The sequence below is a fragment of the Mucor mucedo genome (assembly GCF_025094135.1).
Source record: "Mucor mucedo strain NRRL 3635 chromosome Unknown EV154scaffold_281, whole genome shotgun sequence".
NCBI lineage: Eukaryota > Fungi > Mucoromycota > Mucoromycetes > Mucorales > Mucoraceae > Mucor > Mucor mucedo.
In genome coordinates this window covers 1-21,492 of record NW_026252565.1, presented here as the reverse complement: position 1 = coordinate 21,492, position 21,492 = coordinate 1, and the positions used below count along the sequence as shown (strand labels likewise).

At 38.4% G+C, this 21,492-nt stretch overlaps 7 protein-coding genes across 7 annotated transcripts; 6 read left to right on the top strand and 1 right to left on the bottom strand.

The window, feature by feature from the left end:
- Nucleotides 1-230: 230 nt before the first annotated feature.
- On the top strand, nt 231-4,187 carry EV154DRAFT_432955 (P-loop containing nucleoside triphosphate hydrolase protein; the record flags this gene model as incomplete). The annotated part of the gene is made up of 3 exons (XM_051596701.1): nt 231-792; nt 857-1,896; nt 1,953-4,187. The coding sequence occupies 3 exons, from the start codon at nt 231-233 to the stop codon at nt 4,185-4,187; spliced, it is 3,837 nt and encodes a 1,278-aa protein (XP_051450185.1).
- A 1,460-nt stretch (nt 4,188-5,647) lies between these two features.
- EV154DRAFT_166177 (P-loop containing nucleoside triphosphate hydrolase protein) lies at nt 5,648-9,791 on the top strand. The gene is made up of 3 exons (XM_051594184.1): nt 5,648-6,290; nt 6,352-7,391; nt 7,447-9,791. The coding sequence occupies exons 1-3, from the start codon at nt 5,681-5,683 to the stop codon at nt 9,679-9,681; spliced, it is 3,885 nt and encodes a 1,294-aa protein (XP_051450184.1). The 5' UTR covers nt 5,648-5,680; the 3' UTR covers nt 9,682-9,791.
- Nucleotides 9,792-10,279: 488 nt separating this feature from the next.
- On the top strand, nt 10,280-11,294 carry EV154DRAFT_166123 (uncharacterized protein). The gene is made up of 3 exons (XM_051594183.1): nt 10,280-10,834; nt 10,895-11,077; nt 11,154-11,294. The coding sequence occupies exons 1-3, from the start codon at nt 10,522-10,524 to the stop codon at nt 11,192-11,194; spliced, it is 537 nt and encodes a 178-aa protein (XP_051450183.1). The 5' UTR covers nt 10,280-10,521; the 3' UTR covers nt 11,195-11,294.
- A 901-nt stretch (nt 11,295-12,195) lies between these two features.
- Nucleotides 12,196-14,553, top strand: EV154DRAFT_166041 (MBOAT, membrane-bound O-acyltransferase family-domain-containing protein). The gene is made up of 5 exons (XM_051594182.1): nt 12,196-12,669; nt 12,732-12,806; nt 12,865-12,932; nt 12,992-13,633; nt 13,695-14,553. Exons 1-5 carry the CDS (start codon nt 12,570-12,572, stop codon nt 14,475-14,477), a joined length of 1,668 nt encoding a protein of 555 aa, XP_051450182.1. The 5' UTR covers nt 12,196-12,569; the 3' UTR covers nt 14,478-14,553.
- On the bottom strand, nt 14,491-18,304 carry EV154DRAFT_533483 (uncharacterized protein). The gene is made up of 6 exons (XM_051603978.1): nt 18,188-18,304; nt 18,021-18,120; nt 17,697-17,941; nt 16,529-17,625; nt 16,146-16,470; nt 14,491-16,097 (listed from the first exon to the last, which is right to left on the bottom strand). Exons 1-6 carry the CDS (start codon nt 18,290-18,292, stop codon nt 14,649-14,651), a joined length of 3,321 nt encoding a protein of 1,106 aa, XP_051450181.1. The 5' UTR covers nt 18,293-18,304; the 3' UTR covers nt 14,491-14,648.
- Nucleotides 18,305-18,986: 682 nt separating this feature from the next.
- EV154DRAFT_454260 (S-adenosyl-L-methionine-dependent methyltransferase) lies at nt 18,987-20,201 on the top strand. Its single transcript, XM_051597303.1, has 4 exons — nt 18,987-19,218; nt 19,275-19,314; nt 19,390-19,450; nt 19,505-20,201. Exons 1-4 carry the CDS (start codon nt 18,993-18,995, stop codon nt 20,123-20,125), a joined length of 948 nt encoding a protein of 315 aa, XP_051450180.1. The 5' UTR covers nt 18,987-18,992; the 3' UTR covers nt 20,126-20,201.
- Nucleotides 20,202-20,242: 41 nt separating this feature from the next.
- Nucleotides 20,243-20,955, top strand: EV154DRAFT_572220 (ferritin-like superfamily; the record flags this gene model as incomplete). The annotated part of the gene is made up of 4 exons (XM_051606321.1): nt 20,243-20,386; nt 20,449-20,568; nt 20,633-20,763; nt 20,814-20,955. 4 exons carry the CDS (start codon nt 20,243-20,245, stop codon nt 20,953-20,955), a joined length of 537 nt encoding a protein of 178 aa, XP_051450179.1.
- Nucleotides 20,956-21,492: the final 537 nt, after the last annotated feature.

The following is a 21,492-nucleotide window of genomic DNA, read 5'->3' as shown; positions in this document are numbered from 1 at the left end:
TTTAACATTTGGTTGCCCAAGACCAAGTGGATCCAAATTCTTGTCGTCCCATATTGAACATATTATGCCAAATAAGTACAATCATCGGGTTTTTGGGAACAACGCATACATATATAAAAAGAGAGCCATTTATTTTTCTTTTTGTAATTCTTTGTTTTTCATTCCACTTTTACTAAATTATGTCTGATAATAAGATCGAAGAAAAAATTGATCCAGCAGATTCAGTTTCTATGACAAATGAATCGTCACTCAGTACAGATAATTCTTTAAAAAAAAAAGATAAAGATGACAAAAAGAAGCCCAAGACGCCAGCTGTGCCATTGTACAAGTTGTTCCGTTTTGCGTCTAAAACGGACAAGATCATGATTTTTTTCGCTGCTATTTTTTCTGCAGCAGCAGGTATCCTTCAACCTTGCTCAATTCTTATCTACGGTGTTTATATCTCAAAAGTCTCTACAGCCACCACAGGTGGCATGATTACACTTGAAGATGTGTTACCAGTAATCAAATTGATGGCGGCATTAGGTGTGGTTGCAATGTTAACTGGATATCTGTCAAATTGTTTATGGGTCATTACTGGCGAGAACCAAACAAGAAGAATTCGATCTCTCTACTTACATTCTGCTTTAAAACAAGATATGAGCTGGTATGATGCTGCTGAGGATGGTTCATTAAACACGCGATTGGCCTCCGACACTCAAGTAATTCAAGATGGTATTTCTGATAAGTTTGGTCAATTCATTTCTCTCTTTTGTCAATTTGCCGGTGGATTTGTTGTATCATTTGTTAAAGGTAAATATTTCACAGGCTCCCTAAAAAAGGTATTACAGTAGCTCATCATATACCGTAAAATAAGGCTGGCAAATGTCTTTAGTAATGCTTGCGTTAATTCCGCCTGCTGGTATTGTTATGGGTGTCACCACTTATTATATCAAAACTTATGCTTCTCAAACGCAGACCATTTATGCCGAAGCGGGCACAATTGCCGAGCAGGTGTTCCAGTCTATTCGTACAGTTCACTCATTCACTCTTCAAAAGAAATTCTCTTCCATCTATGGTAAAAAAGCAGAAGAGGCCTGTAATGTGGGCATAAAACGTGCAATTATCTATGGTTCTGGAGTGGGATTTTTTATGTTTGTCTTGTTTGGAAGCTTTGGCCTCTCTCTTTGGTACGGTTCATCACTTGCTGTGCAAGATAAAAACACTGGCGCAGATGTTTTTGTTGTATTTATGGCTATGATGATTGGCAGTGTATCTATTATGAAAATTTCACCCGTTATTTCTGCTGTCTTCAGTGCTGCAGGCTCTGCTTATAAGATCTATGAAATTATTGATCGTGTTCCTGAAATTGATACGGATTCCAAAAAGGGCCTTGTACCTTCTTCTATCACTGGTTCAATCGAATTCAAAAATGTTACATTCAAATACCCATCTCGCCCTGATGTTCTTATTATCGATGATCTTAGTATTAAAATTGAGGCTGGTAAGACAATTGCCTTTGTGGGTCCCTCTGGTTCTGGTAAATCAACTACCATTCAGCTTGTACAACGGTTTTATGATGTCTTATCTGGCGAGGTTACACTGGATGGACACAATATTAAGGATCTGGATGTAAAATGGTTGCGTGAGCAAATTGGCATAGTATCTCAAGAGCCTGTATTATTCAACATGAGCATTCGACAAAACATCCTTATGGGTACTCACACCGAAGTAACAGATGCAGAAGTCATTGCTGCTTGTAAAGAGGCTAACTGTCATACATTCATTACACAATTACCCGATGGTTATGATACGCTTGTTGGAGAACAAGGTGGTATGTTGTCTGGCGGACAAAAACAACGTATTGCAATTGCTCGTGCTATTTTGAAGAATCCTACTATTTTATTGTTAGATGAGGTACTATGAATTTCAAAAATATTGAAGAGCATGATATTAATTTTCAATTTAAATAGGCCACTTCTGCTCTCGACACACAATCTGAACGTCTCGTACAAAACGCTCTTGACAAGGCTTCAGCTACTCGTACAACAATTGTTATTGCTCATCGTTTATCTACTATTATGAAGTCTGACCTTATCGCTGTTCTCGATCATGGAGTTATTATCGAAAAGGGAACGCATGAAGAACTTATCAATCTTAAAGGCGCTTACTCTAACTTGGTTGAAAAGCAAATGATCGAATTAGACAAACATGATTCAGGTAGTCTTGAAACCAGCAGTGTAGATGATGAAGAACTTTTATTACAAGAAAAACTGGAGCTTCAACAAAAGCTTGCTTCTCAGGATAAGAACATACTAGAAAAGATGGAATCTATACACATAGAAAGAAAAGAGCGAAAAGAAATTGATGCATACGATCTGAAAATTCAAAAGCAACTGGAATTAAAAAAGAGAATGAAGCAAGAAAAAGCTCCCATTCGAAGAATAATAACGGATATGAAACCTGAAAGTGTTTATGTTATCCTTGGTCTTATTGGTGCTGCATTTAATGGTGTTGTCTGGCCTATCTATTCATATTTGTTTGCCTATATTATTGCAATTCTTTCAGGTCCAAAAGAAGGTATCCAGCCTTCATCTTTGGGGGGTACAAATTTATTTGCGTTTCTGTTCGTGATCATTGGTATTTGCTCCATGTTAGGTAATGGTGCGCAGATCACATTTTTTCAAATTGCCGGTGAAAAATCTACCCGCCGTTTGCGTGTTCGGGTGTTCGATGCTTATTTAAGACAAGAGGTTGGATTTTTCGATCAGGAAGAAAATAATAGCGGCGCGTTAACCGCCAAATTGGCTGTCGAAGCTCGAAATGTTAATGATTTGATCACAAGAGTCTGTGGAGATATATCTTCATTTTTCGCCACAATCATTTCTGGATTTGTTATTTCTTTTGTACATAGTTGGCAGCTCAGTCTTGTTGTAATGGCTATGATGCCTTTTATGATAGCAGCAACCGCCTATGAAGTTCGTTCAGAAAGAGATTATGTTGATGGCACCAAAAAGGCAAATAGATTGAGCGACCAAGTGGCGGGTGAAGCTATCCGTGAAGCTAGAACAGTGGCCTCTTTAAACAAGCAGTCTCATTTTGAAGAGCGTTACTATCATGCTAGAAAACGCTCACACCAACAAGCTCTTCGTAAAGCATACCTTACTTCTATCGCTGCAGGTTTAAGCAAATCGATGAATATCTTTTCAAGCGTTGTTGCATATTATGCCGGTGTTCGTTTTATGATTAATGGTATGATTACTTTCACAGAAATGTTAGTTTGTATGTCCGTTATTATGTCTGTTGCTGAATCTATTGGTGTCTTCTCTCTTTCTGCTTCCACATTTGTCAAGGCGAAATATGCTGCTATTGCTTCATATGAAATTATCGAACGTAAAAGTGAGGTCGATCCTGATTTGGAAGGCATTGAGCCAGCAGTCGGATCTGTTCGTGGTGATGCCGAGTACAAAGACATCAAGTTCGCTTACCCATCTCGTCCCGACGTTTCCATCTTTAACGGAGATTTCGATCTCAAATGTTTTGCAGGGAAAACAGTTGCTTTGGTTGGTCCCTCTGGATGTGGTAAATCAACCACAGTAGGTATGCTCCAACGATGGTATAACCCACTTGAAGGTACCGTGTCTCTTGATGGAACTAGTGTCAAGTCTTATTCGCTTCACAATCTTCGTAGCCACATGGCAATTGTTTCTCAAGAGCCATCTCTTTTTAATATGACTATTGGAGAAAATGTGAGGTTTGGTGTTGCGGACCATGAGGAGATCACTCAGGAAGAAGTTGAAGCTGCTTGTAAATCTTCCAACATTCATGAATTCATTGTCAGCCTTCCTGAAGGATATAACACCCGAGTTGGTGACAAAGGGTCACAACTTTCTGGTGGCCAAAAACAACGTATCGCTATTGCGCGTGCCCTTATTCGTAATCCTAAAGTTCTGTTGCTAGATGAAGCTACTTCGGCCTTAGATAGTGACTCAGAGCGTCTCGTTCAAGAAGCTTTAGATAATATCATCCAAAAAGGCGGAAGAACCACTATTACCATTGCTCATCGTCTTTCTACAATCCAGAATTCAGATGTTATTTGTGTATTGAAGGATGGTCTTGTTATTGAGCAAGGCACACATTGGGAGCTTTTAGCTTTGAATGGTACCTATTCTGCCTTAGTTTATGAGCAATCTTTATCAGTGCTGTAAAAACCAGAACCCTTAATTTTCCTTTATATGCCCCAGACCTAATTTATACCTATTATCACATATCCTACTTTTTACATACACATAGAATAAATAATTGATTTTGTCACAATAATTATATAACATGTAGCCTTGTAATGATAATTTTAAAAAATGGTATTTAGAATTTTACTTGCATTTGCACCTAATGGTCTAGCATGAAAATATGTCTGATTTTTGTAATTAAGCTTTATCACAGCATTCACATTTTGTGCGCGCTCTATCCTTCATTTTTATTTTTAACTTTGACTGATATGCTTACCTGGGTAATATGAAATGATAATATTGATATTGTTGAACAAACTGTTAGTTTTTATTGATTTTTCAAATATATGATTAAGTTTAGCTTATGCGTATGTATTATTAACTAAGTATCAACCCTTCTGGACTTCACTTACTACCCGCTCTACTCATTATAATTTGAATTCAGTAGGCTTGTAAAATAGGTGCCATTGCCTTTATGAGCAATGAGCAAATATAAAATTACAATACAATTCTTTTCACAACTTTCAAATATATATATATAATTACATGGTTGCTATTCCTTTTACTGTCTTTAATGTATTTTAAATTATATGATGTCGTTCTACATACTAAGTCCTCAGAACCCATAGATTGGTAGTTATATGAAAGTATAAATCAATATTTGGAATATGCGCAATGGATCACTGAAAATAACCAAAACATGGAATAAGTCATCAATTCTAGCGGCCAGATAAAAATACGTATTTAATAATGTCCACTAAAATATAATCCCTTTCAATGCCTGAAAGTGAAATTAATCAACAATTACGTAAGTTGCTGCGGATGCTCTCAATCGATTAAATGTTTGCATTTGTGGCCCAAAAAAATAAACACCGTGTAACAAACAGTTGTTGACTTCGGCGGAATAACGAGCACGAATGTACGCAATACATATAACCGTTTGCATAACTCTATTTTTTTTTGTTTTCTTTCATTTTTGAAGTAATATATTGCTAAGAATTTCGGAACACAATATCATAGTTACATGAATAAAGAAAAACAGAGTACATAACAGTTTGTCTGTGAAGGACACACTTAATAAGCTATTTAAGAAATCGGCCAAGGGTTCCACAATAACCCAGTTTTTCGTACCAAGACATGTCAACCTTGGCCGTGTCTTATCTTAAAAAAGCCGTTACGCAGCTTTAATTCTATTAATCTTACCATGCCTTGTGACCAAAGATTTTTTTTGGGCTGCTTAAGGAAATACAGTGTAACAATTACAGCAATTCGATTTCGGCGGAACTGGGTTATTCTTCATTGTGATTCCAAAACTCGGCGGATCATATCCTTGTCGTCATGTATCAGACATAAAGGACTTGGTTTAAGTCCCATCATTGGATTTCCAAAATCATATAAATATAGGAGGACAAAATTTTGATAATTTTGCATTTCTTATTAATTTTCTTATTACCTAATTATTATATTGCAGCATGTCTGATTACAAAACTGAGAATAAAATAGACTTAAATGATTCACTCTCTATGACAGATGAGTCAACGATAACAAAAGATGATTCTGTTAAAAAAAAGAATGCCGATACCAAAGTGCCAAAGACACCAACCATCCCTCTGTATAAATTGTTTCGTTTTGCGTCCAAAACTGACAAGATCCTGATTTTTTTGGCTTCCATTTTTTCTGCAGCAGCAGGTATCCTCCAACCTTGCTCGATTCTTATTTACGGTGCTTATATTTCCAAAGTCTCTGCCGCCACAACAGGTGCTATACTTACACTCGAGGATGTGATGCCAGTGATCAAACTTATGGTAGCCATGGGAGTTGTCGCAATGACAACTGGGTATCTATCAAACTGTCTGTGGGTCATTACTGGCGAAAATCAAACAAGAAGAATTCGGTCCTTATATTTACATTCTGCTTTAAAACAAGATATGAGCTGGTACGATGCTGCCGAAGATGGTTCATTGAACACACGATTGGCATCTGACACGCAAGTCATTCAAGATGGTATCTCTGATAAGTTTGGCCAATTTATATCTCTTTTTTGCCAATTTTTTGGTGGTTTTATTGTAGCATTTATAAAAGGTACGCTAGTTTCTCAAAAAGAAAAAGAAATTTTATTAAACCGGAATTTATATGATTTCAGGCTGGCAAATGGCTTTGGTAATGCTTGCATTGATCCCTCCCTCCGCTGTAGTTATGGTTTTTACCACTCGTTATATTAAGATCTACTCTGCCCAGACCCAAGATATCTACGCTGAGGCTGGTACAATTGCCGAGCAGGTTTTCCAATCTATTCGTACTGTGCAGTCATTTACCCTTCAAAAGAAATTTTCTTCTATATATGGTCAAAAAGCAGAAGAAGCAAGTAAAGTTGGTGTTAAACGTGCTATCGTTAACGGTACCGGAGTAGGACTTTTCTTTATGGTATTATTCGGGAGTTTTGGTTTAGCGCTTTGGTATGGTTCTTTACTTGCTGTACAAGGTAAAGCTACTGGTGCTGATATCTTCATTGTATTTATGGCTATGATGAGTGGAAGTATAGCGATTATGAGAATTTCACCCGTTATTGCTGCTGTATTCAGTGCCGCCGGATCCGCTTATAAGATTTTCGAGATTATTGACCGTGTTCCTGAAATTGACACGGATTCCAAAAAGGGCCTTGTACCTTCTTCTATCACTGGTTCAATCGAATTCAAAAATGTGACATTCAAATACCCATCTCGCCCTGATGTTCTTATTATCGATGATCTTAGTATTAATATTGAGGCTGGCAAGACAATTGCCTTTGTGGGTCCCTCTGGTTCTGGTAAATCAACTACCATTCAGCTTGTACAACGGTTTTATGATGTCTTATCTGGCGAGGTTACACTGGATGGACACAATATTAAGGATCTGGATGTAAAATGGTTGCGTGAGCAAATTGGCATAGTATCTCAAGAGCCTGTATTATTCAACATGAGCATTCGACAAAACATTCTTATGGGTACTCACACCGAAGCAACAGATGCAGAAGTCATTGCTGCTTGTAAAGAGGCTAACTGTCATACATTTATTACACAACTACCCGATGGTTATGATACGCTTGTTGGAGAACAGGGTGGTATGTTGTCTGGTGGACAAAAGCAACGTATTGCAATTGCTCGTGCTATTTTAAAGAATCCTTCAATTTTGTTATTAGATGAGGTAATATGTATTGATATACACATAACCGCATGATATTAATTCTTTGTTTGAATAGGCCACTTCTGCTCTTGACACTCAATCTGAACGTCTTGTCCAAAATGCCCTTGACAAAGCTTCAGCTACGCGTACAACAATTGTTATTGCTCATCGTTTGTCAACTATTATGAAGTCTGACCTTATCGCTGTTCTCGATCACGGAGTCATCATTGAAAAGGGAACCCACGAAGAACTTATCAATCTTAAAGGTGCCTATTCTAATTTGGTTGAAAAGCAAATGATTGGACTGAAAAAAGAAGAAGCAGATAGCCTTGGATCCACAAATGTAGATGAGGAGCTCTTATTACAAGAAAAGCTGGAACTTGAGAAGAAGTTGGCCTCTCAAAAACTGAATGTACTTGAACGAATGGAGTCTATTAACATGGAAAGAAAAGACCAAAAACAGGAAATTGACGCGTATGATTTAAAGATCCAAAAACAACTGGAGTTGAAAAAGAAAATGAAGCAAGAAAAAGCTCCTATCAGAAGAATATTAAAGGATCTGAAACCTGAAGGCGTTTACGTTATCCTTGGTGTTATAGGTGCTGCAATTAGTGGTAGTATCTGGCCAATCGACTCATTTTTATTTGCCTACATTATTGCTATTCTTTCCGGTCCAACAGAAGATATCCAACCTTCTTCACTAGGAGGTACCAATTTATATGCATTCCTGTTCGTTATTCTTGGTTTATCCTCTATGACAGGCAACTTTTTGAAAATCACCTTTTTCCAAATAGCAGGTGAAAAGTCTACCTGTCGCTTACGTGTCCGAGTATTTGATGCTTATTTAAGACAGGAGATCGGTTTTTTTGACGAAGAAGAAAACAATAGTGGTGCATTGACAGCAAAACTAGCCGTCGAAGCTCGGAACGTCAATGATTTGATTACAAAAGTCTGTGGTGATATAGCTGGTTTTTTCTCAACAATTATTTCCGGATTTACAATCTCTTTCATGCACAGCTGGCAGCTAAGTTTAGTTGTTTTGACTATGCTGCCATTTACAGTAGCTGCAATTGTATATGAAGTCCGTACGGAAAATGGCTACGTTGATGGAACTAAAAAAGCAAACAGACTAAGCGACCAAGTTGCCGGTGAGGCTATACGTGAAGCAAGAACCGTGGCCTCTTTAAACAAGCAATCCCATTTCGAAGAACGATACTATCATGCTAGAAAGCGTCCTCATCAGCAAGCCCTTCGCAAAGCATACCTTGCTTCCATCTCCGCTGGATTAAGTAAATCGATCAATATTTTTACAAGTGCCGTTGCGTACTATGCTGGTATCCGTTTTATGTTGAATGGATGGATCAACTTTAGACAAATGTTAGTTTGCATGTCAGTTATTATGACCGTTTCTGAATCTATCGGCGTCTTCTCTATTTCTGCTTCAACATTTTCAAAAGCCAAATATGCTGCGATTGCTTCATATGAAATTATTGATCGTACAAGTGACGTCGACCCTGATTTAGAAGGTATTGAGCCAGCAATCGGATCTGTTCGTGGTGATGCCGAATACAAAGACATAAAGTTCGCTTACCCATCTCGTCCCGACGTTTCCATCTTTAACGGCGATTTCGATCTCAAATGTTTTGCAGGAAAAACGGTTGCTTTGGTTGGTCCCTCTGGATGTGGTAAATCAACCACAGTAGGTATGCTCCAACGATGGTATAACCCACTTGAAGGTACTGTGTCTCTTGATGAAACTAGTGTCAAGTCTTACTCTCTTCACAATCTTCGTAGCCACATGGCAATTGTTTCCCAAGAGCCATCTCTTTTTAATATGACTATTGGAGAAAATATCAGGTTTGGTGTCGCAAGCCATGGTGATGTTACACAAGAGGAGGTTGAGGCAGCTTGTAAATCTTCTAATATTCATGAATTCGTTGTCAGTCTTCCTGAAGGATATAACACCCGAGTTGGCAACAAAGGTTCGCAACTTTCTGGTGGTCAAAAGCAACGTATTGCTATTGCACGTGCTCTTATTCGTAAGCCCAAAGTTCTGTTGTTAGATGAAGCTACTTCGGCTCTGGATAGTGACTCAGAGCGTCTCGTCCAAGAGGCATTAGACAATATTATTCAAGAAGGTGGAAGAACCACTATAACCATTGCTCATCGTCTTTCTACAATTCAAAACGCAGATGTTATTTGCGTATTGAAAGATGGTCTCGTTATTGAGCAGGGCACTCATTGGGAGCTTTTAGCTTTAAATGGTACCTATTCTGCCTTAGTTTACGAACAATCTTTGTCAATATTGTGAGACCAGAAATAACATATTCTTTTTACTGATATTACACCTTAACATTAATTACAACTCCCAAACATCCCTTGTACTTTACATAAATAAAAAATATCTATTTTAATAATCTATTTATCCATTGTAAAAAAGCAAATCTTTGTAATCAAGAATACATCCTTCAGTACGTTAACTTTTGATTGGTGATTCATTTATAAGCGGCACTCAATCATGCGGATAAAAAGTACTTTTGAATAATCATTATGGAATTGCCCTTTTTTTACGCTTTTGACAGACATCGTTTCATCGTAAATACATTGTTTGCAACACAATGTACTCTGTAAATATGTCATTTTATCTAGACTTACCTTTTTCACAAAATAATTCGTAAAAAAAGAAGTAGCGTGACACAAACTAATTATAGTAATTGGTGATGAATAAATGCACAAATGAAATCGAATGGTTGCTTATTGCCTTTGTAGATCACCTTTTGTTTCTCAGAAAGGACAAAGTTTACCAGTTTCACTATTCTGCATTTTTACTCACCATGCATCTCACATACTTTTTAGTGTCGGCTTAGACGGTCTAAACTAAACAAAAAAAAGAAAAAAGTCATGTAAAAAAAAAAAAAAATTGGACTCTTTATTCTTTTAGGTCACTATGAGCACATGAAATAAGCGCACGATAATTATAGGTCCCATTCTAAGTCTTTGTTCATTGGGACAGAGGCTATAATACGGCCCGTGCGCTCTCTGATAAAAAAGAAAAAAAAATCGGTCATTCAATAAATATCCCGGGAATTTATAAATATCTTCAACCAAAAGGTTTTTTAAAATCGCCCTTTTATTCCTTTAGTTTTTCCAAATGTTGTCACAGGATCAACGACAAATTAGACATACTCTCGCACGATTAGCGTTAGCTAAGGCTATTAAAACACCAGATGAAAACGAGCCAGAAGCAGAGCCTTGGACTAAAAGCATCATATTTAATCAACCTTTCTTGAAACAGTTACAGAAGCAGCAACATCAACAACATCAACAGCAACAACATTACCCGAAGCAGCCACAGCAACAGCAGCAGAAGCAATATCCTCCTCAGACACAACGCCGCGATAAGGTCTTAGACAATAAATTGAAGCCACAGGATAATAAAAAAAATCGCTCCAGTTTGGTTATTGGTAAATAAAAATTGGATGTTGCTTTAAGGGAAAAATGTATTAATATACTTTTAAATATAGAAAAAAAAATGTCTGAATTGAGTATTAAAAAACATGCTGCCGATGCCGCAGTTGCTAACCGTGCCTACCTACCAAGTGATTCGGAAGAGGACGATGACGTTGATGACGATGACGATAATGAAGACGAGGACGAGGACGAAGACGACGACGATAAATCTGAAGATGGTTCCGAAGTTATTAAAGGTAATGTAACCTTATAGGTTTAAGCTTTAAAAGCAATTACCTAAATTTAATTTTACCTAGCTCAAAATCAACAAAGACCTATTTCAGTCACTCCAAAGCCTCGCCCAAGTAGTATAGATTCTGCTAGGGATGATATCAGTACCCCTTCAAGAGGGTCGAATTCAAGTCATACATTACCATTAACTGACGATGATGAGGCATCCCCACCTATTCATCAGCAACGTATTCGTAGTAATAATGCTACGCCAATCAAGGATGAATACATATACCACCGTTCACCACAATCAAAACAAAACATAAATAGCAACAATAGACCCATGTCAGTGGATATGATTGATCCTGTGCACTATCAGAGGATGCAAATGTACCAGACCCAACTCCAATATCAACAACAGCTACAATACCAACAAGCAATGGCTTTGCAACAACAACAGAATGTATACCTATTATCTCAGAACCCAAGTGCTTTTTTCCCACCCGGTGCTCGTGTTATGGATGATCCTAATTTCTCACCACCACGCAATAAAAGACATAGCACTGGCCAGACCAGCCCGCGTGCAAGAAATCCTAAACAGCATAATGCCATGAATAGTACAGACGCACGGAGGAGAGCCGAGATGATGAAAAATTCAACAGACGCAGTCAACAAAAGGCCCCCTTCTCAATATTATTCTCAACCATTTCATACACCCAACATGATTAAAAGTAATAACTATCCTAGAAGCCCATCACGTAATATTTAACTTTATACATCCTTATTACACCCTTTACTATTAATTCCAAAACCTTACAATTACCCCGTTTACCACGCTTTTTTAAATGATTTTTTTAGTCGGATAAATAAAACTTTAATTCACACCAATACTATGCCATGGCAAAATGGGCATAAATAAACCGTCGTGTTTGACAGCAAAAAGAGATGACGGTTGACAATTTCTGAATTGAATAAAAAATCCGCCGATTTAAACGATACATCCTTAAAAAGATGGAATGTTAATTTTTCTCCTATCGTTAAAGATCTCACTGAGCAATATCGAATTAGCATAGAAAGAACTGATACATTGATTTTTATATATATATATGAGCAGTTACTTAGTCAATCAAGATTTCCATCAAGTGCAAATGATACACAAGGAATGTGTCGATGTGATTTAACGGCTAAAGTATTCTTGCTTCAGATAAACATGTGAAAACTATCGCAACGTGGTAGCCATATTACAAAGGAACTTGGAGATCATTTTTTAATTTGAAAGAACAAAAAGAAGGATTCAGTCCGTTAATTATATTGGGTGTTCAACGCATTACACTACACACACACAGAGATGACTTTTAGGGACGAAATTCAAGGTAGATCCAAAGTGCCTGGACACAAACTGACATGAATTTAAATTGAAAGTGCGTTGCACACCAAAGTCCGCACCATTGGTAGTCTTTAAAGCAAATTCTATTTTCATTGTGGACCCTTCCCCCCCTTTATCTTTTTTTTTAAATAATGGCAGCAGATGATTCATCATCAACCTCAAAAGTCCAAAAAAGTTTTGCGGTTGATAATGTCGCTTTAAAGACAAAACCTTCACGATGGCATACAAAAGGTAAACATTAACTGGCTACTTTATTTTGTAAGCTCTTACCTAACACGCTTTTTAAAATTTAGAATTCTATTTTTATTATGTGTGTTTTTGCATCGTGGTTCCCTACATGTTTTATGTGACATACAATCTCAGTACAGGTAGGCGATCTACACAAATTCATCCAAAGAGAGCACTTTACTGAACTTGTACTCTTAGAATCGCACCCCAATTACCCTCTTTATGCACCACTATTATCTAAAGGTTGGATGTTTGGACGTCAAGTGGTAAGTCTCCTCTTAAAGAATACACGATCATCATAATCGGCTAATGCCACAATGTAAAGGACGACAGCGATTCTCAGTATGGACAATTTCGTGAAAATATACCCAAAATCCTTCCACTTGTGTTGATTCATTTACTCTTGAATGCAGCTAATCGTCGATATAAATTCGTGGCTTCACAAATTCGGTTTACACTTTTGACTTCCATGGCAGTACTTTTCATATTTCATGGATCCAGCAGTATTAAATATCTGACTATTATTTCGATGAGTTTTGCTATTGGACGCTTGGCTGCAGGCACCAAATGGAACCCTTTATTGACTTGGACATTCAATTTACTCGTGCTGTTCCTAAACGAACATTACAGTGGCTATAGATTTGCAGACATGTTTGGACCTACCTTTGAATGGTTGGATGCCTACGAAGGTGTGCAAGCAAGATGGCATGTCTTGTTCAATTTTGCAATGCTTCGATTGGTCTCGTTCAATATGGATTATTATTGGGCATGCAATAGTAAAAAGGAAAGCATCAAGGATCACGATGAATTGGATAACGAACCACGTCTTTCTGACAAGGATCGTATTACAACACCACTTAAAAATTTAGACCAAGATTATGGATACTTAAATTTTTTAGCTTATATTTTATACACTCCCCTTTTATTATGTGGTCCTATCATTACGTACAATGATTTCATATCTCAGGTGAGTTTTAACATGATATCACAGGCAAAAATTTTACGATTTTTTTAACAGCTGTTTATAGTTCCAATTTCCTTCCAAAAATATCACAAAACGTTATGTCGTGCTCTATGCTATCCGATTGGTAATTGTGATCCTAGTGATGGAATTGACGCTTCATTTCTTATACGTTGTGGCTATCAGTAAATCCAAAGCTTGGGATGGCGCCTCTCCACTTGAAATGAGTATGATTGGATATTTTAATTTAGTCATCATCTGGATGAAATTGTTAATTCCATGGAGATTCTTCCGTTGCTGGGCATTAGCTGATGGCCTCTGGGTCGAAGAAAATATGGTGCGTTGTATGAGTAACAATTTCTCAGCTCAAAGATTTTGGAAGAGTTGGCATCGTACTTTTAATCGTTGGATCACACGGTATATTTATATCCCTCTTGGTGGAACAAAGTACATGGCTTACAACATCTGGATCGTGTTCACTTTTGTTGCCTTGTGGCATGATATCGAACTGAAACTGTTGGCTTGGGGTTGGTTGATTTGTCTCTTTTTATTACCTGAAATCATCGCATCCAGTCTGTATAGTGAAAGAAAATTTGGCGATAAACCTTATTATCGATTTGTCTGCGGTCTCGGAGCGGTCGCTAATATTTTGATGATGATGATTGCCAATCTGGTAGGTTTCGCTGTGGGTGTAGACGGCGTGAAAGAAATGTTGACCAAAATATTCGGTACAGCGAACGGATTATCATTCCTTGCTTCTGTTACCGTCTGTTTATCGATTGCGGTTCAAATCATGTTTGAAATTCGCGAGTCCGAAAAAAGAAGAGGTGACCCCAAATGGAAAATGTAATAGACTTAATATATAATAAAAACAAATCCACAATCATCTCACATGATAAGCTGGATAAAATTAAAAAAAAAAGAGAGACCTCAGTCAAAAACTCGAGCACAATTGCTATGCCATGTGTATGTATATTTATATTAAGAAAAAGAAGGAAAATCGTGTGCGTGAGTGGGGGCTTTAATCAACATTATCAGTACCAGTATATTTAGCAACTGAATTCATGCTTAAAATTTTAAATCCACTGCCATCCCCTCGGAGACGAACAATACCATCATGACTATCTACACCAACGAGGGAACCTAATTCACCACGATGCTCACCCAAGATAATTCGAACATTATCCTTTTTACTAGGTCTGACAGGCTCTAAATAATCAAATGACATGTCCACCTTTTGATGGTTATCCAGTAAACTAACAAGACATTTACGACTATTTCTATTCACCGTGACAATTTTACCCAATTGTCCTTGCTGTGCTTCTCCTTGACTTCTCTTCAATTTAACCTCAATCTCCTCAATGGGCCAGTTATCCTCGCCTTGATCGCCTTGATCCTCTACATGTCCATAATCACCTCCTGTTGGCATGAACGGTGTTTGAGGTAATCCTGTGGCAGGTGTAGTAGGCATGAAGTTACCTGGTGTAGTCGGTGGGTAATTTCCAGGTGTGGGCGCTGACATCATAGCCGCAGGTGTGGGTGGAATCAAATTAGCACCAGGTGTAGGCGCGGCTTCATATGGTGTAGGTGCATCATATGGTGTTTGTGAGAAATTGACAGCAGGCGTAGGCGCTCTTGCTTCGTAACTAGCAGCTGGTGTAGGAGCGGTCCAAGAGGCACCGGGAGTGGGTGCTGTATCGGCATCTGCAAATCGACTACTGGAGTAACTTGATGATTTAGGTACTTGTGGAATAGATGATGATGAGGACGATGAACGGGCATTGTGACTTTGACTCGATCTACTTTCATGACTACTACTGTTACTGCTGCTATTCCAGGCAGGAGTTTCATGACCCCACATGGGAGTCTTTGACCCAGAATCCCAAGCAGGTGTACGACCACCATCATTATAAGGATTAGGGGTTCTAGCGCCAGAGTTCCAGGCAGGTGTTTTGGAACCAGAATTCCAAGCAGGCGTTCTGGATCCAGAGGCTGCACCATGCATAGGTGTCATAGCACCATCACCAAATCGACTGGGTGTGGCCATGGGTCTAGCGAAACCACCATTGTTACTGACTGGAGAATCGAAGCGATCGGATGCAGCTTGACCAATGGAGTTGCCTTGGGCATCCAAGATCATTAAATGATTCTTTTCCACATTAATGACTTTACAATTGGTATGAAGTTCTACACGAGCTTGATTATCGGTAGCATCTTTGACAATACCGATATAGCCTTTATGCGGTCCTTGTGAGATACGAACGGTTTTGGCAACTAGATTATCTCTACCACCACGACCACGGCCGTAGAAACCGCCACGGGCTCCACCACGTCCACCACGTCCTCCTCTAGCATCCATACCCCCTCTGGCATCCATACCGCCTCTACCATCCATACCGCCTCTACCATCTCTACCGAATCCACCGTTAGCAGCGGCACTGCCAAATTGAGGGTTTTGCTTCTCAGGATTCTAACAAGATGTTTAGGATGGGACATATGCTATTTTACTTCGACTTACAGGTAATACACGGCCTCTTGTTGCAGCGCTCACGATAGAACGAGTACTAGTTACCCAGACACCAAAGTTATCTGCATGCTCACGAGAATGCAAGAAAACTAAATGACGGTAAAGATGAAGTACAGAACAGTTACGCTTATCTCCAACTTCCATCACGGTATCGCCGGAACGAATACTGTTTCCATTGGCATCTGTTGCAACAGCCTTATTGCTATCACGCTTATTAGTAATCTGATGAGGTTCCACAGTACGCATTTCTCCATTTTGTGTCAAGACCTTGAAAGAATCACGATCTACCTTCACAATCACACCCACTGTATAGAAACTGTTTTTTTTTCGGAAAGTTAATCATCAACTGCGCAAATTAAAATTTCTGTACTTACTCAAGTTGCACCAAATCATGCAATTCATAATTACCAATAACCGTCTTACCAAACATGACTTCAGCAGCTTCACGTAAATCCTTAGCAAATACACGCACTTCCTTGAGTGAGGCATCGGATAACAAGGTCACGATACTGTCTTCGATATTTAAAACCATACCACTTTCATCCTTGAAACGACCATTGATAACTTTGACATGGTCACCTGCCTTGAACTTTTTACGTAATTGTTTGGCAGGTAAAGTCACTCGTTTTTTAATACCATCCATATCCAAAGAAACCACAACAGATGAATCATGCACATTCTCAACTGTACCCCAACTATGAATCATATCACCTTCAATCACACTCACCACATCACCATTCTGGAATAAGGTTTGAGCTTGAGCGTTATTGATAGCCATGCTGGATAATGAAGTTAAATCGATGGAACGTTCACCATCTTCACCATTTAATTCACCGCTTCCAGCAAATCTAGCAATTTCATCCAGTGTAGGGTTGACATCTTCAATTTGCAATGTAGTGACCTTCATGTATTTTTCAAGATAACCATCACGATAATGATCACCATTGTAAACCCAATAAGGACCCTTTTTCTGAAGACTGGAAATGGAGCGGTTGGCTAATCTCTCAGGGTTGAATAATTTAGGTTGAGCGCGAATACCCTTCTTGCGCTTAGTATTCAATCCATTATTGCTCTCTTCATCGTTTGCGGTTTCGAGATCTAAACGAGGTACGACCTTGACACGGGCCTGATCTTGTGAATCGGAAATCTCCATGACTTGAGCTAAATCACCAGCATAGGTACCACGTTTAATACGAACCCAGCCACCCAAGGGGATTTCAACCTCTTTCTTTTGTACAGAGATAGAATCAACCATATCTTTAATGGGTACTAACATGAGTGTTGACATATATACGTTAGGAATATTGGCTAATGCTTCTTGTACATGAGCTTGTCGTCGCGCTTCAACGTAAATATAACCCTTTAATGTTTCTCTGGCAAATGCGGAAAAGGTATCTAATGAGTTGGCGCTTTCCTGACGATCAAAACAACGCTTCATCAAACCAAAAATAACATCCTTCTCTTTACCAGGCTTTTGAAAAGGAAAAAAATATGTGATCAATGAACTATGCGCCTCTTTTTTTGTGTCCAAGTCAAAATTACCTTGCACTTGACCATCCATAAATTAGGATCACTGACGCTGGGAAGTAATAATTGTTGAGGCACTTCTTCTGTATCTTTGAAACTTTGAGGTTTACTACGACCACCATATTTCTCAGCATAAAAAGCAGCTACTTGCTCATCGTCCATGCCCTCCATTTCTCTTCTTCTACGATCTAAATCAAGATGTCGACGAGAGGTGGTTTTTGTGTTGGATACCTCCTCATTCTCTTCTTCAATAAAACCGTCTAATTAAATAAAAAAAGGTTAACCATCGCGCGTCTCTCCCCCTTCTTTTATTTTGATTTTTCTTTGGATTTCAGTTACCTTCTCGGCCGTATTCTTCATCCTCATCATCGTCGTCTTCATCGTCGTCCACAATAGCCATTTCATCAATGAATGGATTATACTTTCTCTTGGCAGGTCTCTAAAAAAAACAAATAAAAGATAAATACGAGTCCAAAAATAAAAGGCGGGTTTCAATTGATTATTACAACATCCTCGTCATCGTCTTCTTCCTCTTCCTCATCCTCGTCGTCATGAAGAGGTACAATGTCTTCTTTATCCGCGTCTCTCTTGTCCGATCTTTTGAGAGCCATTATGTTATAGATTATTATAGAATAGAGAGAAAGAAAAAAAAAGTTGAAAGAATGGGGAAGGCTATATGTGACTCTCCAATTTCCAAGCGGACACTTAAAACACGTCATCTTTTTATGATTGAACATACACTATCTCTCAAGTGCCAAAGCACTGCTAACTCATCCAGCCATTCCCATATGAGTGCATCATATTTTCACTAGAAAACTTTAGGCGCGTACCCTCTTTTTTTTGAAACATTGATAGTTATGTTGGACGGCACTTACTTGTTTAGGGACGGATGCTACTCCGTCCTAAAGCTACGAAAAAAACTTATGCTTTCTGGTGCGGACTTGATTAGACTATATACTGATATATGACTAAAATGATGGCAATAAATGAATCTATAAAGTGAGTATAACACCACTGTCAAAATAGGGCTGTTCAAGTTTTGTACATAAGCAGCCTGTTACCAAAATAGAATGACACTGATTTCTATAAATACAATTAAAACTTACTAAACGTATAAATGCTATAATGCGGTACCTGTATCTCAGTTTACATTTGTACTAAGCTTTATTCCATTTTACTTTAAGAAATCTGTACGCCATAAGGCTCGTATGCTATGAAAGTGTCAAACAGCGGAGTTTCCTGATAATCAAGGTAAACAACAAAAAAGGGAGTGCAAGGATCTTTTAATTTTTTTTTTTACATTGTCTTTTAATGTTCCTGTTAAAGCGATCGCTGACATGGCGTCCCCGATGCGTCATGCGAGGCTATAGTCAATTCGAGCAAGGTGATTTCTGCATGTTACGTCAAGTCAAGACCAACAAAAAGTTTTTTGTGGGGCCTTTAGAAGCAGCCAGTGAAAAGGGAGTGAAAGGAGGTGCGATTGCCCATGACAGTATTATTGGAAAACAACCTCGATCGATTATTCGCACTGGCAATGGTAAAATGCATACTGTCTACTTATTTAATGACTTGGTTTTAATTTGTTGAAATAAGATAGTGTCGGATATATGGTCCACTTTCCTACTTTGGAAGAGTAAGGCCATTTTGTACAATAGAAAAAAAAGTATAAGTATAGGGAATAAAAGGGAACTGACATTCTTCTTCTTAGATTTGTGGTCAATGTGCCTCGTGCATGTACACCCATCTATCCCAAAGACGCTTCCACCATTGTAAGTCAAACAAAACAAATTATAGCATAGTTCGCTGACATGGGAGTTTGACAGGTCCAAATGCTCGATCTGGAACCGGGCCATCGTGTACTTGAAGCGGGTACAGGCAATGGATCATTGACGTTATATATGGCACGAGCCGTAGCAGGAGGTGGTAATTGTGTTGGCAAGATTGACACTTACGATATCCGAGAATCCCATTCCAATACAGCACGTAAACATGTCGAACGTTATTCTCGAGGTAAATATAGTCCTGTGGTTTCTTTCCATTTAGGTGCGGTGGCCGATACATTACCACAACAGGAAGAAGGCAAGGGACAATATGATGCCATGGTCTTGGATATGCCTGAACCCTGTGATCAAATCCCACGTCTTTTACCATACTTACGCAACGATCGATTCTTGGTATGCTATCTACCCAACATGACTCAAGTGCTTGCGTTGGCAGAACTGATTATTGATTTACCCTTGGTGATGGAAGATTGTATTGAGGCCGAATGGAAGGAATGGGAAGTGAGAGCTACGCATATAAAAAGTCGTATAAAGCAAGCACAAGAAGGAGAGGAAGTCACTGTGCCTCACGATGCTTGGGTATGTCGACCCAAGAATTTTGACGTTAAGGGACATACTGCTTTTCTTGTCAAGCTTAGAAAATCCGCTGCTGTTGTTGAATAATATTTTTTTTTGGTGTCACAAACAATCATGCGTCAGATAACAGTACGTTTTTTTTTTATTATTATTCTCTATCCCTTTCTCTTTTTTTTTCTCCCTCTTACATTAAATAAAAAAAAAATGGTTCAGGAATCACTTGCTAAGCAAAATTTTCAAAAGACAGCAGAGGATGCGGTCAATAAACAAGTGCAATTATATCAACTTGCACAACAAACTTATATTGCTGCATCTGCTTATTTTGATAGAGCCGATACCGCCTTACCCGTAAGTTCCTTTAATACATGGACTTATTTAATTTTCTGAAACATATATATAAAAAAAAAAAGGGATTTGTAAAATACTTTCATGAACGCGCTGAGCATGAAGGAAAATTAGCTCAACATTTAATTGACTATCAAATTACGCGTGGAGGTATCTGTGTTCTCAGCAACATCCCTCAACCCCAGGTAGAAATCATATAGACTCACGTAAAAGTTTTTTTTTTCTAAACAAAGTTTTCTCGTGATTTAGACGGATTGGCAAAGTGCCACCAATGCGGTTGAAACGTGTTTGGCACTTGAAAAAGATGTCAACAAAGCTTTGTTAAGTTTGGCTACTCTTGCTCTCAACAATCAAGATAGTCATTTGCGCCATACCTTAAAGTAAGGACCTTTTCTTTTTCACTTAATAATGACACTAATCAATTCTGAAGGGGCGGGCATCTGTCTGTCAAGGTAGAAACGATTGAAAATATTGCCAAGGGTTACACGCAACTTCAAAGAGTGGGTGGTCAAGGACTTGGACTACACTTGTTGGATGCCGACTTGTATGAACACGAAAAATTCGTTGTTTAAAACACAATAAACGTCTCCACATCCAAACCATAGTGTTTCATATAAAAAAAAAAATGACATTCCTTCGTTATCATTCTTTTCTTTTATGCAGGCTGTAAGCATCATGATCTTCTCACTGTTCTAAACTTTCATTATGACAGTTGCCAAGGCTTTTTTTTATAAGTTCCTTTGGGTACACATGACGTTTTTGACGATTGGGTATTCTTTGACCCCCCTTCACTTCCCAGATAGTACTACCATCCAATCAAATGATGACCCAGAAAATAGGGCGCCGGTTTAAAAAAGATGTAAAAAATGATGTCAAGAAACCTTTTTTTTTTCATTGTCGCACATTTTTGTTTCTCTTTAAAACATACAACAACATGCCAGGTAGTCTATCCAATTTGACAGACGGTATTGTAGATAACGGTAGTATCAGTCATACTATTGGTAATATCGCTCGTGCAGCCACTACACGTCATCGTCATTCCACACATCTAAGTAGCACCAGTGCACTACCTGTTCCACCACCTCCACCTCAACATACAAACGTTGCAT

Excerpts from the sequence above, each read along its gene's own strand:
- EV154DRAFT_166123 (XM_051594183.1), top strand. The coding sequence starts at position 10,522 with ATGTTGTCACAGGATCAACGACAAATTAGACATACTCTCGCACGATTA. Across the intron at positions 10,835-10,894 it reads TCGCTCCAGTTTGGTTATTG|AAAAAAAAATGTCTGAATTG; the intron begins GTAAATAAAAAT and ends TTTTAAATATAG. Across the intron at positions 11,078-11,153 it reads TGGTTCCGAAGTTATTAAAG|ACCTATTTCAGTCACTCCAA; the intron begins GTAATGTAACCT and ends AAATCAACAAAG.
- EV154DRAFT_533483 (XM_051603978.1), bottom strand. The coding sequence starts at position 18,292 with ATGGCTCTCAAAAGATCGGACAAGAGAGACGCGGATAAAGAAGACATT. Across the intron at positions 17,626-17,696 it reads TATGGATGGTCAAGTGCAAG|CCTGGTAAAGAGAAGGATGT; the intron begins GTAATTTTGACT and ends CCTTTTCAAAAG. Across the intron at positions 16,098-16,145 it reads CAAGAGGCCGTGTATTACCT|AATCCTGAGAAGCAAAACCC; the intron begins GTAAGTCGAAGT and ends ACATCTTGTTAG.
- EV154DRAFT_166041 (XM_051594182.1), top strand. The coding sequence starts at position 12,570 with ATGGCAGCAGATGATTCATCATCAACCTCAAAAGTCCAAAAAAGTTTT. Across the intron at positions 12,670-12,731 it reads TTCACGATGGCATACAAAAG|AATTCTATTTTTATTATGTG; the intron begins GTAAACATTAAC and ends TTTAAAATTTAG. Across the intron at positions 12,807-12,864 it reads GACATACAATCTCAGTACAG|AATCGCACCCCAATTACCCT; the intron begins GTAGGCGATCTA and ends TTGTACTCTTAG.
- EV154DRAFT_166177 (XM_051594184.1), top strand. The coding sequence starts at position 5,681 with ATGTCTGATTACAAAACTGAGAATAAAATAGACTTAAATGATTCACTC. Across the intron at positions 6,291-6,351 it reads TATTGTAGCATTTATAAAAG|GCTGGCAAATGGCTTTGGTA; the intron begins GTACGCTAGTTT and ends ATATGATTTCAG. Across the intron at positions 7,392-7,446 it reads CAATTTTGTTATTAGATGAG|GCCACTTCTGCTCTTGACAC; the intron begins GTAATATGTATT and ends TTGTTTGAATAG.
- EV154DRAFT_454260 (XM_051597303.1), top strand. The coding sequence starts at position 18,993 with ATGTTCCTGTTAAAGCGATCGCTGACATGGCGTCCCCGATGCGTCATG. Across the intron at positions 19,315-19,389 it reads CACTTTCCTACTTTGGAAGA|ATTTGTGGTCAATGTGCCTC; the intron begins GTAAGGCCATTT and ends TCTTCTTCTTAG. Across the intron at positions 19,451-19,504 it reads CCAAAGACGCTTCCACCATT|GTCCAAATGCTCGATCTGGA; the intron begins GTAAGTCAAACA and ends GGAGTTTGACAG.